The sequence below is a fragment of the Fukomys damarensis genome, unplaced genomic scaffold (genome assembly GCF_012274545.1).
Source record: "Fukomys damarensis isolate Sample0158 unplaced genomic scaffold, DMR_v1.0_HiC HiC_scaffold_17, whole genome shotgun sequence".
NCBI lineage: Eukaryota > Metazoa > Chordata > Mammalia > Rodentia > Bathyergidae > Fukomys > Fukomys damarensis.
Window position 1 is genome coordinate 72,101,594 of NW_022900929.1, and position 17,594 is coordinate 72,119,187.

A 17,594-nucleotide genomic window follows, 5' to 3' on the forward strand; every position below is an offset into this window, starting at 1 on the left:
GCCGCGGCGCCGTGTCCTTGTTCCACGTGCTGGTGACTGAGCTGGTGTTCACCGACCTACTCGGGACCTGCCTCATCAGCCCGGTGGTGCTGGCTTCGTACGCGCGGAACCAGACGCTGGTGGCCCTGGGGCCCGACAGCCGCGCGTGCACCTACTTCGCCTTCACCATGACCTTCTTCAGCCTGGCCACGATGCTCATGCTCTTCGCCATGGCCCTGGAGCGCTACTTCGCCATCGGCCACCCCTACTTCTATCAGCGCCGCTTCTCGCGCCGCGGGGGCCTGGCCGTGCTCCCGGCCATCTACGCCGCGGCCCTGCTGCTGTGCTCCCTGCCGCTGCTCGGCTACGGCCAGTACGTCCAGTACTGCCCCGGCACCTGGTGCTTCATGCGCCACGGGCGCACGGCTTACCTGCAGCTCTACGCCACCGTCCTGCTGCTGCTCATCGTGGCGGTGCTCGCCTGCAACTTCAGTGTCATCCTCAACCTCGTCCGCATGCACCGCCGAGGCCGGAGGAGCCGCTGCGGACCCTCGTCCTCGAGCTGCGGCCCGGGGCCCCGCAGGAGAGCGGAGCGGCTGTCCGTGGCGGAGGAGGCGGACCACCTCATCCTCCTGGCCATCATGACCATCACCTTCGCCGTCTGCTCCCTGCCCTTCACGGTGAGTCCAAATCCGCCCTTCCCTGGTCTCTGTGCAGCCTTCTCTGCTCTTCTCTTTCACTCCAGCGCTTCCTTCCGTCTGCCCTACAAACTTCTAGCAACTGAAAAAGCATGTCCTAATTTTAACGCTCTAGAGATAGCCTTGCCCTCTCGCTTCTTACCTTCACCCCGCTTCCTTCCTCCCCTGGCACAGGGGCGTCGCCAAGCTAGTGATTCTCGTACAGTGCTACAGTACGGCTGGAGAGAGCCTTGGCCCTTTGCGATGCCCGCCCAGGCCCCTCACTGGAGTCTCAAGCTCTTGTCCGCTGTACCTGCGCACTCTGGCTAGCCTGTCCAGGAACCGCGAAAGGAGGCAGCCTGGGCCACCTCCGGATGGCTGTCATTGTTACAGCGCGGCCACCCTGAGCCAGTTTGCCTCCGTACTCCCCACCTGTCGGGATCGGCTCTCCTCGCTCTCTTCCTTGGCTCCTTCCCCGAAGCATTCCACCCGCCATTGAAAATGCACCCAGATGCAGAGGCTCCTTGCTGCAGAAGTTCAGAGTGCTCATTATTTGTCTTTAAAGTTCAAGCATCTAGTGTACTGTTTCCCAGTTTACATGTCTGAGTGTAACTGTTTGTGGCCACGGAAATTCCTGATGCCTGCATAATGGCGAAGAGAGGGAAAGAACGACAGAGGAACCCCCTGTAAGCTTCCGCAGTCCTTCATCAGGAGGATTTGTAAACTCTTAGGAAATATCCACGGATGTCCCGGTCAGGAATGTGCACAGGTGTGCTTCCTTTTATGGTTGTGCACTTTACGAGCTCAAAGCTCCACACAGAACCGCCGGTCCATCTCACGGAAGGGAGAACTGAAGGGCACTGGATGCTGCCCCTTTGAGCAACCTGCTCAGGCAGTTCTCCTATGCTGAGTTCAAACCTCCTAAAGGTTCAGTACAGCCTGAGGTGTCCAAGCCTGTTCTGACCTCTAGCAGAGAGCAGAAGACTGGGAGTTTGTGAAGAAAGACAAGGTGCCTGGCCTTCGTAGGTCCTACGTGCAGAGAAGCTGGGGAATAACTTTATCCTGGCCCCCTTGCTTCCTTCTGATTATCCTCACTGACTCCTCCTCAGGTGGGAAAGGAACGTGGTCCTAAAAGTCCAGATGTGATCCCACCTCAGCTCTGTTCTCTTTGCCCTGGTCCTCACTGTCCGCTCATTTCTACCCCATCTTCTGTCAGGGCCAGAGCTGGCCTGAATCCATAAGTTCCACTGAGTGGGGCACCCTCTTAAATAATAAAGTAGGAGATGGCACCTCCATTCCACCCTGAGCAAGAATCTGTGCTAGAAAAACATGATATAGAAACCAACAGGGCTTCTGTGCTTTCATTTTACAATAGGAGCTTTTAAGTACGTTAGGGGCCAACTCAACTTTTGGGGTTGGGACTAGGATGGAGCACTTGCCTATGAAAGAAAGTGTTTCAAGTTCCTTCAAACAATAGAATCCAACTGGAGGGACTTAAACACACCAAATAGGGGAGTGCCTGTCAGGCTGGTAGAAACTAGGATGCCAGCTCTTGGAGTTTTGTCTGCCACTTATGAATGTATATATGAAAACATCCCCACCTACAGCTATGTAAATGGCCTAGAAATGGGCTCATCCATGACCGCACTCTTGTAAAAAGGACTGTTACTCCCTTTCATATGCCATTTAGAGGAGGCAAGCAGAAAGAAAAAGGTCTCCCCTTGCCCATGATTGGCCCACTACATAAACCATATTCTTACAAATAAAGGCAGTGACTTTCAACGGGTTCCCATGGTTTCCTGTAAATATTGCCTTTATCGTGAAGACTTTGTCATTCCTGTATGTTGGTTTTTAAATATATAATATATATTTGATATATTAGGCCCTCGTGCTTTGAAGCTGTGAGTGCCTATTTATTACTTAGAGTGCCTATTTTTGGCTTGGGGGGCTAGTTGAGGTTTATGAAGTTTAGCTCCACTGAACCACCCTTTAACTACCAGCAAAACACTTTCAATGTTTGCTTCTGTATTTGTTGCAAAGATTCCCAGAGAGCAAGAGAAAAATCCTCATATGTTCAAAATCAGCCAGCCAAGCTGACTTCTTGTCTTATGATTATCATGACATAGCAGCCAGATGAACTATAGATAATCCAGTAGGCATAAAGGAGAAAGTTGAAATCATATCTTAATAAGGAAATCTGCATTGGCCATTGACTCACTTTATTTTGTCAATAGATCCTTGGCAATAATTGTTAGTATCTTTCTCTTGCATAACCTTTTACACTTTAGGAAGTACTGCAGTACTCTGTGTATTTCTTAAGGGCTAATGCAACCATTCAAAATCTGTGACTACCGTTCAATTCATACATTCTTCTATTTTAGAATGCTTGGCATTTGCCCTAAGGGGTGCTTTTACCCCCAAGTCCATTTGTTCTCCTTGACCCACACTAAAATTGTGGTCAGAAGTGGTCTACACCAATCTCCCACGTGAGGGAGGAATCGTTTGCATATGTCCTACCCAGGGGCATTGTAAGACAGGCAAAGGCTTATGATTGACTTCAGAAACTCTCCTGTTTCTCCAACACAGTGCACACAGTCCAACAGAAATACAATGTGAGCTGCAAGTCAATTTTTAAATTTTTCTCGAAGCCACATAACAAAAGTAAAAAGAAATGGATGAAGCTAATTATATATTTGAGTCAACCCAATTTACACTATATCAATTCAAATAAGTAGAACTACTTGAGATGTTCCAACTAACTTTCTTCCTTATATCCCGGAAAATACAAAAACACAGTAGTAATGTACCCTGTCTTCCCATTCATCCCTTAGAGTAACAAGCACTGCTGTCTGTGTCCATCAAAAGTGGACCAAACCACTGACCAGCAAGGGAGAGTGCATACATCTGTACCCGGTGGGACTCCAGTCTATTCCATAGCACCCTAGCATTGGAGGAGACTGGGAGGTTTAGAGAACCTAGAACTAGTAACGTCAGCCACTGCCCTAGGGTATGGACAGAGTGGAATCACTGCTTCCCTTCCACTAGGGCCTGCAAAGTTAGGGAAGTAAAACTCAAAGTGGGGAAAAAAAATTCCCTGGAAATGAAGTCATTTAACCTCTTGTATCATTTTTATCAATGACCCTCCAAAAAAGAATAAGGTTTTTGAGCTCTGACTTTATAGTAACTCATCATCTTCACAATGACCTATAAAATAAATAATAGCATGATTTCTACTGTACAGATGAGACAAGATAACTTCCCCTAGGTCCCACAGCTGGTGAGGGTGGGGCTGGGAGTCAAAGCCCGGCAGTGGAAGGGCTGAGACTGTGTACCAACTACCGTGCCCAGAGAAGACTCTTGTTTCAGGGGTAACATATGAGAAGAGGAACCCAAAGTTTCAGGAGAGAAATATGAAGACATCATAAATATTTAGCAGGTGGGAGTAGCTCATTGGTTGAGGGCTTGCCTAGCATGCACAAGGTCCCCATCGCTGCACTAAATAAAGAAATTACTTTGCCTTTTAATTCCAATTTGTTAGCTTTAAAACTAAAACAGCAAGGACCTTTTTCTCCTGGTTAGCTGAGGGAGCTAAGCTATTTCAAATTATGGTGTTTCCTTTTTGTTCACAGACCTTTAAAATAAAAGTCTGTGACTGAGATTTGAAGAGATTGGCTAATGTAAATGGTGGTCTAAATTAAGAAACAGAGTATCTTTCACATAAAATCTTCCACTGGTACACACACAACATTTCTTTAGTGATTAACAAAAAAGCATGTAGTGTTTGGGAAATGACATTATTTTGGCTGTCTGATATGAAATCATGCATGAGACCAACAACATATTCTAAACTGTTTATCCAGTAAAGGAGTTTTGTATAAATCAATAAATTCCTCCTTATGTTAATCAGCTGTTGTCAACATCTCACAGTGACAAATAGAAACTTTTTTTTTCTTCCTGAAATGGAACAGAGCACAGGAAACATCTGAGATCTCCATTCCCATCTCAAATACTATTTCTTAGTTTCCAACCCATATCAAACTGCTTTCTCACCACTTTGCTAATTGGGGATAGTTTCTGGTCATCTTAAACAGTTTTCCACATGCCACTAGGATAAAGTGCTCATGCCTCTTATTCAGTTCTAAAATTTCAGAAAGGAACCACTGATTCATTCTAAAAATGTCTTCATCTTTACAAATTCTTTAGGATTGTAATTTCTAGGTAAATCTGATTAGTGGAAATCGGATCTTTGCAATACAGAGTACAAGCACGTACACAATACTGGAGTTTCCTGTTCATTCCAGATATTTGTGTAAAATGTAATAGGAAGGGAGGTTGAAAAGCTGATCCGAAGTTGGCTGATTACATACCTGCAAAACAACAATTCAGACAGAGATAAAAAGAAATTCAGAAATGCCTGTGCATAACTATGCTGAGCTTTGCTGGTGATATTTTAAGTGAATGCCCATGAACAACTAACTGGAGAGACCTATCGTTGAGGCGTCATCAAGGATGTGTGTAGGGATTGTTGAGACAGTTGTGGATACACATTACCTTTTAAGAGAAAGTTCCTCTCTATATGATTATTTTCTCTTGACATCTTTTCCTTTGCCATTTGACGCTCTGCAGTAGGGATTGTAAATGAAGGCATGATTAAAATTTAGATAGCAAGAACCGTAGTCCTTTTCCCAAAGGGAATTTGTACATTAGGCTTATCCCTGGTCAAGTGTATTCTCATTACTTTTTCAGGTTGTTTCTGGCAGGTCCTTTGCTTACAGAAAAACCCCTTTGACATGGGATATTCTTTGGCATGTCAAAAGTCAGTCACAGTATTTTTTAAAAGAATATGGTTAGACACAGTGTTTCAAGAATGTCATCAGCAGATCTCTTTCTACCTAGAGACTTGAGACCCAGTTAACCTGCAGTTTGGTCTTCTCGCCTGACTTCTGTCCTCTCTTTCTTTTGTTTTTTGTATGGGGGTGGGTACCAGGGATCGAACTCAGGACCTTGCGCTTACGAGTCAGGCAGTGGCACCACTGAGTTAAATCCCTAGCCCTATCCTCTCTTTCAAAGGGTCTGACCACCACTACCGCTCTGGATCTTGAGCTCAGGTCTACTTGGTCCCAACTCATATCATCAAGGAATACAAAGCTCCAATTTTCTGACTGTATTTTGCTGCCTAAAATGCCCCCTAACCAAAACTACACTTTTAGTGCCCTGAAATTGGGACATATGTGTGATGGGAAAGGCAACGGAGAGGGAAGATTTCATGTAGGGAAGGCAGAAACTCCTCTAGACCATGGTTCTTAAATCCTGCTCCATAGACAGCACATGGATCTCTCTGAAATCAGTTGCAAAATCCTGTGTTACAGAAACCCTAGGTAGAGAGTGCTTACCATGTTCTCTAATGAGTGAAAGCCACCATCCTGTGATATGATATAAAGGCCCAGAGCTCCCATCTCAGCATTTGCTCTGCCTTTCCATTCTGAGATGCACCTGGCAATGGTCATGCTCATCCCAGAGCCAGCTCCACACTCGTTTTCCCTTCTGATGGAAAATGAGCTTCATTTTCCCTGCACCATGAAGAATGTGTTACGTGAAGAAAAGGGGTTTTTTAAAGCACTGCGTATCTGCAAAATTATCTCCCCCTCAAAATAAATATTTTGTAAAGAATAAATTGCGCAAAACTGATAATCCAGGACGCCCTACTGCCTTCCAGAAGGCAGATAAACACAGTAACAAGTGATGCCTGCAGCTCAGCTGTGGATAATAATGGAGGAAAAGAGCCCTGCTGAGAAAGCCAAACAGCTACTTGGAAAGAGACACAGTTTTCCGATCTATAAACAGACATAGTGATAGCCACAAGCCATCACGATGCCTTTGGAGGGAGGTCTTCTACAAATAATTCTGCCAGCCATTTGTGAGTTTCACATGGAACTTTGTTTATATAGGTGGTAGTACATTGTTTAGTGGGGTAAAAGAGAAATTTGGTTTCCAACTTCTTCCATTTGACGTCGTGGTTTCCCTACTGGCTTGGGATGTGATCTTGGTTTCTTCTTCTCTAAAGTGGGAATAATAAGACTTTGTAGGTCTGTCTAAGGATGAAACAAAATAAGACTTTTAAGTTTCTCAGCAGCATGTCAAGTCTAGTGATGTTTAGTGTTAGTTGCTATCTCCGTGGGATTAAATTTCCAAAAGTAAATTGGATCATAAATGAATAATGAGAAATTGATGCTATTTTGATTGACCAGGCCAAAGTGGGTCTTTTGGTTTTTAAGTGAGATAAATGAATATTTAAAAGCATTTCAGGTCTTAGGTAAAATCCTCACCTTGGTACGCACTAGTGTCACAGCAGAGGAGCTTATGAAAGCCCCAAAGCTTTGTCTTAGCCCAGACTAAGTTCAAGTCTCCGAGAAGGGAAGAGAGGCATCAGAATATTTCACAGCTCCCTAGATGATTGCAACAGATAGCATCTTCATTTATTCTGAATTTCCAAGCCCACTTCCTAATAGCATCAAAGATAGGAAAGTAGTTTAAATAAACAGCCCCCGGGCGGTGCTTAGATGAAGTGCTCTGTGAGAAGCTGCTTTGGACAACCTTAAAATAGCGCAAATTCTCACCTGTGCCACTTGGTGGGTTAAGAAGGCCCTGTGGAGAGGGCCTGCCCTAAAGAATTAAAATTCACTGGACTCCTTTACGTTAGTTCTTGGTATTTTTCTCATGGTGAATGCATCAGATGTATACACACAAAGCACACAAATTCCGCCAGACACAAAATCTGAATTCCAGGATTTCACCGACACAGCATTTATTCAGCACCTGTGTCCCCGCATCGGCCTTTCGTTGAAAACCCAGGACCAGCTAGACTCAGAGGGAGAAGAGGATGTGCAGCTGTTGAGTCACAGGCTGGGTTTGTTTGGGGACAGATGCTGATGGTTGCTGTTCAATGTCCTTTCGTGTTACAGTCAGGCAAGTGTGTTTACAAGAGGGGACATGGGAGAGGCTCGGGAAACAAGGCAGGGGCACCATGCAGAGCCATGTAGGAAAGCACAGCATCAGGTGGGCAGAAGAGGCTGGAGAAAGGGGAGAGCCTGGGCCACAGCCTTCACTGGCGCGGATAGGCAATGAGGTGGACAGGTTAGGATCGGCTACTGGAAAAAACCTCAGCAGGTTCAAAGCTGCGCAGTCCCTAGTTACAGGTCCTGGCCCTGGGATGATTATGGTGGAAGAATTTGGGCGTGTGGGATGTGTTTCTAGGTTGGTTAGTACTTCTCTCTCAAGACACTCTCCAGCTGAGTCCTCTGCTGCCTCGAAGGATCAACCAGCCCAAGGAGGGGCAGTCAGTCCCCAGCCAGGAAGATGTTTCATCTATCAAAACATCATTATATACAGAAAAGTTTAAATATAAACAACACAGTTTGACAGTAACAGGAATGTACTTATTGCCACTGAATTGTACACCTTAGCTAAAATGATAAACTTTATGATGTGTATATTTTAGCACAGTTGAAAAACAAACAAACCCAAGATGTACAAGATCAAGTATTAAACTGAAGATAAAAAAAACAAGAGCCAAAGAGGGAGATGGGGAGGTAGGAGACAAAGCTTACATCAAGAACTTCAAGTGTGAAAGAAATTATTGGCCACCGCCTGTAATGAATATTTTAAACGATTTTAAAAATCACCCTTGGTAGTGGATGAAAAGGAAAGGAAACAGTAAGAATTGCTTCGTCCGTATAACCATCTTTCACTTCTCATTACTCTGTCACGCTGTAACGTGATCAGGAACTGGAGGGAGGGCTCTTCGCCGAGAACCTGACTCATCTTCGCGGTGGGAGCTGCCGCAGCAGAGCCCTGAGCCTTGCCCTTGTCTCGGCCGGCAGCTCTGTGTTAGCGTGCTCTCTGTCTAAACCACTGCACATTTCTTTTCTGTAATAGAGCCCTCACTCATGCATATACATGTGTGGATGTACTGATTCACATATTTTAATCCAGAAGATTTCTATACGCCACTACCCTGAATTTCTGATCTCCAGAATCACTGCTTTCATACATTGTACTGTATGTTTCACATTCACAATAGTTCAGTTGACAAGAAAACTTCTGCTCCGTTGCATAATCCCTGCCAAACTTTTTTCTTTTCTCTGCGATCTGGGAAACCCACTATCAGTTCTTCTTTTCTCTTGCTCTCTTGCCAAATCTTTTCTCCATTCCCTATGCCAAGATTCTCTGGCATAAACACCTCTGGCTGCCAAACCTTTCTGCTATTGTCCTAACATAAGCAACCCAAAGATGACTGCTCTTTCTTCCCCCTGCAATTTCTTTGGTACGTCCAGTTCTCAGATGCTTGCAGAGTAAGTACCAGGGAAAAGAAATTCCTTATTTTGCTGGGGAGACAGGGGGTGGGTTCCTAATTCAGAGCCTGTCTCTGGTCAGAGAGTCCCTGAAACATAATGACTAGGTCTGAGCCACATTTGTTTTCCTCCGTTTCATAAACTCTGTGGAAGCGTTCCGTCTCTATCAAGTTGTACTGTTCTGTTCCTTCCAATCTGATCAAAAAGTTACACTGCTCCCAAAATAGCTAAGGAATCAGATAAGAGTGAGGTTACTGATTTTAAAACACTGACACCAGTGTAGAGATGTGTCGGTTCTCCTGTGCTTAGGACATTGTTCTGGGAACCTCTTCTCTCCTACAGGCGGGAGAGTCGGAAGTTGTGTCCTGACTGGGCCACTACTGGCCCAGTCACTACTAAGACTGGGCTCTGGATACTCAGGCAAAGTCGCTAACTTTTCTGCACTTCGGTGTCCCTGCTGCTGAAGTGGACACAATAGCAGCTAAGCTAACCTTGTGGACTGCTTATTGCATGAGCACTGTTAAAGTAGCCAGCGTATCTTCCTGTCATCCTACCAGCATCCCTGCAAACTAGCTAGGTCTTCTTTTTATCACCATTTTACAGATGTGGAAGCTGAGGCACAAAGATTAGTTCTCTTATCTGTGAGGCCGAAGCTATATCCAAAGCTATGATTCAAACCAAAGCAGCCCAGGTGGCCAGAACTCATGCTCCCACTGATGGAAATGTGCTACTCGCCCTGTCTCGCTAAACTGTGACTAATAAAGCAGGTTAGGTATTTGGAAATGGTGTCACACGTCTTATCAACATTCCTGAAGGTCACTTTCTCGTCCATAAAAAGGAGGCAATACTCAAGCTTCAGAGTTTTTTGAAAGCACTAGTAAGAAAGCAGTTTTTGTAGCCAGTACAATCCATGACACATATATTAGACTACTGAAAAATGCACGCTAGTAATATTGTTACTCCTATTGATACTGTTAAAGATTTTATTCTAGGGATCAAGAAAAAGTTATTGATTTCTTTCCATTTCCAGAGCCAAGACAGTTATGCATGATGGCAATATTAACTATAATCTACAGCAAACATGCTTGCATTGAGTTCAAGGGAAAAATACATTTATTATGTTATGATTTACGTCTGGAAAAAGGAGGAGGTTTTGCTACCCACCCCCTTGAGTACTGCTACCAACAGAAAATGTGCTTAGATTTCAGGAACAAGCATAGGACGTAAGCTTGGCCAAACTAACATCATTTTTCCCCTTTGTTTCTTACAGATCTTTGCATATATGAATGAAACCTCTTCCCGGAAGAAAAAGTGGGACCTCCAAGCACTTAGATTTTTATCAATTAATTCAATAATTGACCCTTGGGTCTTTGTCATCCTCAGGCCTTCTGTTCTGAGACTCGTGCGTTCTGTCCTGTGTTGTCAGACCCCGTTAAGGACACAAGATGTAACACAGACTTCCTGTTCTACGAAGTCCAATGCTAGTAAGCAGGGTGAACTTTGTGGACAGTTGTGAGGATGCACTTTGCTATGCAGCATCTGGGGGATCCTTTGGAAGTGGCTCCTTGGAGAAATGTAAAAGGCTAGCATATAAACAGAACGAAACTGCCCTATTAAATGTTCCACAGTGGTTTGGGTTACAGGAGTGCTGATGCGATACTTCACAGAGGCATCTGCAGAACCTCGCCTCGACTGACCCAGTGGCCTTTTGCTGTGAGCTTTCCTGTTCCATGACAAAGATGGTGTGTAGTTTGCATAACACCCTGCAGAGTTACTGTCTCTCCTGTGTTAATGTCTACCCTGCTGCTATTATAAACAGTGTAGAGTCAGACCAAGTGAAACTCATGTGTCTTCTCTAGGAGATCAACATGCAGAAGGGCTGGGGATTGGCTCAGTGCTTCCACCGCCTCCCTCACAAATGCAAAGTTCCAAGTTCGATTCCCAGTACCAAAAAACAAAACAAAAACAAAAACAAAAAACCAAAAAACATGCAGAAGCTGCTGTGTTGTAATTGCCTAAGGGATGCTTTGTTTGGACAGTGATGTCAGAAGTCATTAGCACCTTGTACTGTTATGTATGCAGCTGTGGGACCACACTCTGGTCACTATTGCTCTTTTTTGTTTTGTTTTGTTTTGTTTGGTACCAGGGATCAAACTCAGGCTCTTGCCCTTCCGAGGCAGGTAGCACAACCACTGAGCCAAACCCCCCCGCCCTTGGTCACTAGTACTTTTTTCAGGACAGACTCCATTGGTTAGTGTCAGGTTGTTACACCCGCCCTTTAGGAATTCTGTGTCTGATTGTCCGTCCAGTTATTTATTTCCTAATATCTACTGTACTGATATTAATCGAGAAGGTTGTAGGGATTTTCTTCTCAAAAAGAAATAATAAAAAGGCTGTTAAGACAGTTAATTCTGATTAATACTCTTCATTCTATTTCTAGGGGAGGATGTATATTGGCTTTTGAAGCCAAGTATCAGGATTAAAAATTGAAAATTTTAGTCCATTCTTCATATATCCTGGAGCTCTTTTGAGTTGATATTAAGGCCATGACTAAAATATACTTTTTAAGATGACTGTTGCAGCAAAATTCATCTGTCTGTGCTTTTATTTAGGGAACATGGTTTGACTCATATGATATAAGAAATCACGTAACAGTGAGTCATATCTTAATATATTTCTAAATGTTTGCCATAGTGTATACTCAGCACCAAAATATTTCGGCAAATTTACACAGTTTAATCACAGTGACTGTGTAAACTCATGTGCAGTGTTACAAAAAGAAACCCTAAAACAAAGTTTAAAAATGGAATCTTGGATGAACTCCTCCAATAACATTTTACAATTTTAAACGAGATAAGAGTGGAAATGTTAGATGTGATGCGGCAAGTGTTTTGGTTTTGGTTTGGTTTGGTTTGGTTTTGTTGGCAACTGAAGGATGAACCTAGGGCCTGACACCTACTAAAGAAGATCTCTGCCCCTGAGCCGCCCTCCTACAGCCAAACTGGCAGGTTTCTAAAGTGTGACTGCATCAAAAATTAGAGTATAAAATGTGCAATAGAGTACTCGGTATTGCAAGTTTTTCTATCAGTTTTCAGTCTTCCAGCATGATCTTTAAAATAGTAGAACCACTTTATTTTTTTTTTTTGCGGAGTGCTATTATGAGTGTTATTTAAAAAAGAGGATGTTAGTGTTTTCCCAAGTCTCAGTGGATTATTTACTCAAAACTATTTCCTATAATTAGCTATCAAACTAGATGGTCGCTTAACATGACTCCAAACCAATCTAGATATCATAGTATTCTGACACAAGCAATCTATGTCAAATCAGCACTTACTTTAAAAAGAATAAATAAATGACCTGCATTTGTACAAATCTAAACAAGCCAGGCAAACTTTAACTTTACTGAAATCTAGACAGAAAAATAAATCTTCCCAGTCTAACATTAAATGACATTCGAACAGGCATTCTAACATTAAAATTTTATTCTAAACAAGACTAATTAGGCCCATGGGTAATTCCTAAACATAAAATTCTGAAGTTACTTTGAATCTGGAAGATTGATTCCTTCTATCAGATGACTTTTAAAATCTCAGAATGAAAATGTTTACCTACAATCCTTCACTGCCCCCAAAATTCCAGAATAATGTCTGAGAATTTAAAAACACTGGACATAATATCACTAGTAGGAGCAAGATTTACCATGAGAGCCTTGAACAGAAGAATTTAAGTCATTTAATTAAGAATTAGTAGATTTCTAGAACTTGTGTCCTCGTGTGTCCTAGTTCCTTTGAGTATGTTCAGTAACTAACTGAACTTTATTTGCATCAGTACAGACATAGAAGAAACTGAAAGTAAAAATCCTATGCAGTGGTCCATCACTTATCATTAAGGGCACTTTAAAGGTAACTTAGGTGAGGTGTAAAATTTTCCTTTGTAAAAATCCTATCAGGGCCGGAGATTTAGCTCAGTGGTGCCGCTGCCTGCCTCAGAAGCAAAAGTCCTGAGTTCGATCCCTGGTACAAAAAAAAAATTCTATCACATCAGCCATACCTGCTAAGATTATTGATTTCAAGGTAAATAAGAGAAACAGTGCTTATCCTAATACATTCAAGAAGTACACTGTGATAAAAGAAGATCTAGATTTTATTCTTTGCCTCCCACAGTCAATAGGATTCAAAGGGAGAAAACTAAAAGGAATTTTCACCTGAGAATGCCGGCCTCCATTTTAGGTGCCCTGAATAGATCCCAGATGTCTGTTCCAAGCTCAGTTGTTCCTAGGTAGCTCGCTATGGCCCTAATCACCTTTTCCAAGAAAGAATTGGGATAGTCTGGTGCTAAATTGTGGCCTTGAGTCTCCAAAGATCTGAAAGCTATAGAAAGCCTGCAGAAAGCCTGACTGCCAGTGTTCTGGGCCCGTGGCAGCCTAGAGCCTGACCAAAGCTGGAGAAGCAGCACTGTCTGTCCCCAGACCTGCAGGCGGCCCGCGAGGACAGGGAGGCCGCATCCACATCTCTACATTCTCGGCATAATTCAGGGCGTCCCCAGCTGCGATGTCAGTGCACTTTGGAGGAGGGGCTCTTGTCAAGACGCCTCTGATTGGAACTAAGAGAAAAACAACACGTGCTGGTTTAGAGTTTGATGACTTTGAAAGGCAGAGGAAGACAATTAGCTCTGACTTAAGCCAAGGTTTGTTTATTTCACTTAGCTTAAGCCAAATCTAATGGTTTTCCGAATTTAGGGAGGTCCTGTACTTGAGCCATTCACAAAGAGACAGAGACACATTCCTCTCTGCAAATGCAGATTTTCCCACTGGGGCTTCCAAGGCCTCCTCTTTCAGGCAGAGTTGCTGCTTGGGTGTTGATGACCAAGCTGCCTGTATCCATCTCCATTGCACTCCCTCGCTGAATGTACTTAGACTTTCAATCACTTGACTGCAGTGCAACTGATTTTAAAAAATTGACCTGAAATACACCCTAGGGAAGGAAAAACCATTTTGGCAGTTCACAAAAGCTACAGTCTACTTCATACATGGACCAAGGATGTGTACCGGGCACTACTGTTTTAATAAAGTTACCCCCCGCCGTTAGCATTTGTGATTTTTAAAATTTGTAAACGAATTCCCTGGAATTACATATTTTTATTTCCTGTAAAATTATGTATTATTAAAGGCCAGTTTCAGTGGTTTAATTCTCTATTTCATTTTTAGAAATCTACAGAGCCAAGTCCATCAAGGAGGAGTCCAGTAGGGGTAAGGAAATGAGTAAAAAGGGTGATGGGGCTGTTACCCTCCTTAGCTTGGAGGGGCAGGGAGGGAGCCAGGCTGGGAGCTGGAGAGCTGACAGAGATGCCATCCTGCAGGAGCTGGGGCCTGGAGCAGAGAAACAGGGCCTGGGCTCACCACCAGGAGGAGGCGGCCTGAGGGAACGGGTCCTGAGGCATCAACTCCTCTTTCCCTGGTCTTCCACCCTGCTCTCCCTTCACCACATCAGAGCATGAGGGGCCATTGGTGCTGCAGTCCCTCAGGCACAGCACAGGCAGGGGCTAGATCTGGAGGGGAAATGCGTAGATGAAAAATGCATGTGTTTTTTTTCTTTTTTAATTATGCCATTACAAAACTGAGACCGCAAATTCAGCAGCCTGTCTTCTGACTTTCTACTCCAAATAGACATTTTCTAGCAGTAGGGAATAGGAATCAGACCCATCTTTTTCTATCCATTAAGTTTATTGCTACAATTTAGATATACATGATCGCATTCATCATACCGAATTTGTACGTGTACATGATATATCTAATTCTCATTTTTTCCCATTCCCCTCCCCTCCCTTCAACCCTTTTCCTCTCCTTATTTATAAAAGCTTTCTGTTTTTTCTTTTCTTGTTGTTTTTCCCCTTTCGCTTCCTTTCTTCCTCTCCTCCTCTTTAGTGCCCCTTCCCGTTTGAACATTTTCTCCCTGTTTCACATTATCTGTTACACATTTTGGCCCTTTTTTACACTCTAAGTTTCTCTCACCAGAGAAACAATGTGATATTTACACATGTGTGTCCCGTTCATTTCACTTAAGAGTATGGACTCCAGCTCTTGCCTGTGCACGCACAGAGCCACCCAGTTCAATCCCAAAGCAAAACAAGAGAGACAGAGAAGCACGCGTACTTGTTTAGAAATAAACCGAACCCTTATTTTTAGGAAGGGCCGCTGGAGTGTGAAAAGCTTCACTGCATTGAAGGCAGTCCCCAAACTCACCATAAACCGAGACGTCTCTTCATGGCAGTCACAAAGGAAGACAGACTGTAGGAAGCAATTTTGCAGCCTACCAACAATAAGAATATCACAGGATATCAAATTTTAACAAATTTTTAAAAGGCTGCATGAAGTTCCATGGATATCCACCACTGTGGCCCTTTCTCCTACCACAGCCTTTGTCTTCTTCCTTTATCCACCTCCTTTGTGCCCTTCTCGGGCACACTTTTCCTAGCAGAGCAGACTTTTCCTGTCTACTCTCCCCTCACCACCACCACTGCCTGCTGTCTCTGTTGCTGCACCCACAGAGCCAGCAAAGTTCAGATTTACCCAGGGGATGGTAAAGACCTGTCAGACTGCTGAGGTTTTTCGAGGACAAACTATTTTGCCTCCTGGAGTCCCCTCTTCCTCATCTCTAAAATGAGGACGGTAACATTATTCATTTCCTGGATTAATTTGAGTATGCAAGACACTCGAGGCAGTGTCAGGACACGGTAAATGCTAATGAGGTTAGGGACGAACATCTTACACGCCCAGGCAGTGGCCCTGGGACGGACATCTCCACACACATCTAGGTCAGATCTCTGATCTTTGGTGGTGGTGCTAGGGCCGATGCTATTGAGTTGTCCACTCTAGGTAACTCTCAAGAAGGATGGTGCTGAGAATCACACGGGATGTCTGGATTTCAGAGAGTACAGGGAAGACGGGTGCACGTGTGGAACATAAAGGAAAGCATAAGCATAAAAGAGAAGGCCAAGAAAGGCAGGAAGACAACAGCACACCTGGCCCCTCACCATTTCGGTGCCCTCTTCCGTATCTTTCCCACCCTCTCAATGCCTGTCTGATCAGTTGGGCCAGAACCAAACCCTGAGGATTCTAAACTGATTTTGCCCGTGCCAAGTTCTGATACACGGTTTTTACTTTGATCTGGACATTGCATTGCTCTTCGCACAACGTGAGATTGAAAAGCTGTTTTAGAAATAAGGCCCTTCGGTAGAAGGCATCCAGGTGTGGAGTGAGCTGTCGCTATGGATGTCTTCAAAGCCACCCTTATGATCACAGTGCTTATCTTGGCAATCTGAAACCACGCCATCCTTCAGTTGCTCTCTTGCCCATAAATTCTCTGACTGGCTGTGTAGCTAGCAATGGGGAGCCTTCAGCTTTATCAGCAGAACTGGGTCTTTTGTGTCGCTACCGTGGTTCTTTAGGTGATGCGGAACTAAACGTCAGTGCCACAGCCGGGAGAATGGAAGTTCCCCTGAAAGTGGAACTCACTGCTCTCAGTTACCAAATAATCCTTTTACTAGACTCAGCTGAACAGCTCTCATCTCATCCCTAAGGGTGCAGGCCTGCATGGTATGTCTTGATAATTGAAACATTTAAAGTTGTAGCAGTTGCATCACCAAACCCTTGAAGACACACAGTTGGGACTCTCTTTCCGCTCTCAGAGAGTTTTTCAGCATGAACAACATTGTGAGGAGTTCAGAGCAACAAACCAGAAAGCCCCAGCATTTTGAAATTCCAAAGTTAACTTTAAATATTTTAAAAAATAAATGTCTTCCTGTTACTTGAAAATAAAAGACACAATAACCAAAACACTGTGGGCTGCATACTGCAGTGTACTACTCTCTGACCTGTAAAAATAAATGTCCCTGTGTGATCAAAGAAGAGCAGGCTAAGTATAAACTAGAGACCTTTACTCCCTTTACTACCTATTATGGTGGTGGGGGAGTCAGACGTGCACTGGGAGAGGAAATACCAGCTCCACCATTCATATCTTTCCATGGCACCAGCTTGGAAAACTAAAGGAGGCGCAGGGGCAGATTCCTATCCTCCGTCTACAGATTTCATCTGTGTTCTCTATGAAGATACAGTGGTCACAAAGAAATGCTAAGAGGAAAAACACAGTATCCTGAGCTACCAGCAGTAAATACTTGTTCAAATAGTAAGGTCCTGCCTTTTGATTCACTTACTCACTTGATAATATTAAAATAGTACTAATGGGAACCTTTTGTAACAGGAATTTTAGTGAAGAGATGCATCACCTGACAGGGAGGGAGCTTGATAATCTAATTTTTATTTTAAGTTTTTTACTGGTATACGTCTGCAGTACATAATTTACATTCATCTTAGGGTCTTGGTACATGTACTTAACATACCTTCTTCTTTTTATTTCCTTTCCCCGTCTCTCCCTCCATCTCTGCATCCCCTTCCCATTTGCAAAAGATCTAGTTTCGTGTTTCCTCTTACCTATTTTTAAATTTATTAAAAAAATTATTTATACTTTGGGTTTCTCATAGAAGATCTGATCTTTTCTTATCTTGTTTTGTGTCGTTGGGTTGTTTGTTT

The 17,594-nt window shown here is 43.7% G+C and overlaps 1 protein-coding gene across 1 annotated transcript; it reads left to right on the top strand.

The window, feature by feature from the left end:
* Window positions 1-2: 2 nt before the first annotated feature.
* On the top strand, window positions 3-14,140 carry Ptger2 (prostaglandin E receptor 2; the record flags this gene model as incomplete). Its single annotated transcript, XM_010632698.3, has 2 exons — window positions 3-659; window positions 10,278-14,140. Coding segments are annotated over 2 exons (903 nt in total), but the record flags the coding sequence as incomplete, so codon positions are not given.
* Window positions 14,141-17,594: the final 3,454 nt, after the last annotated feature.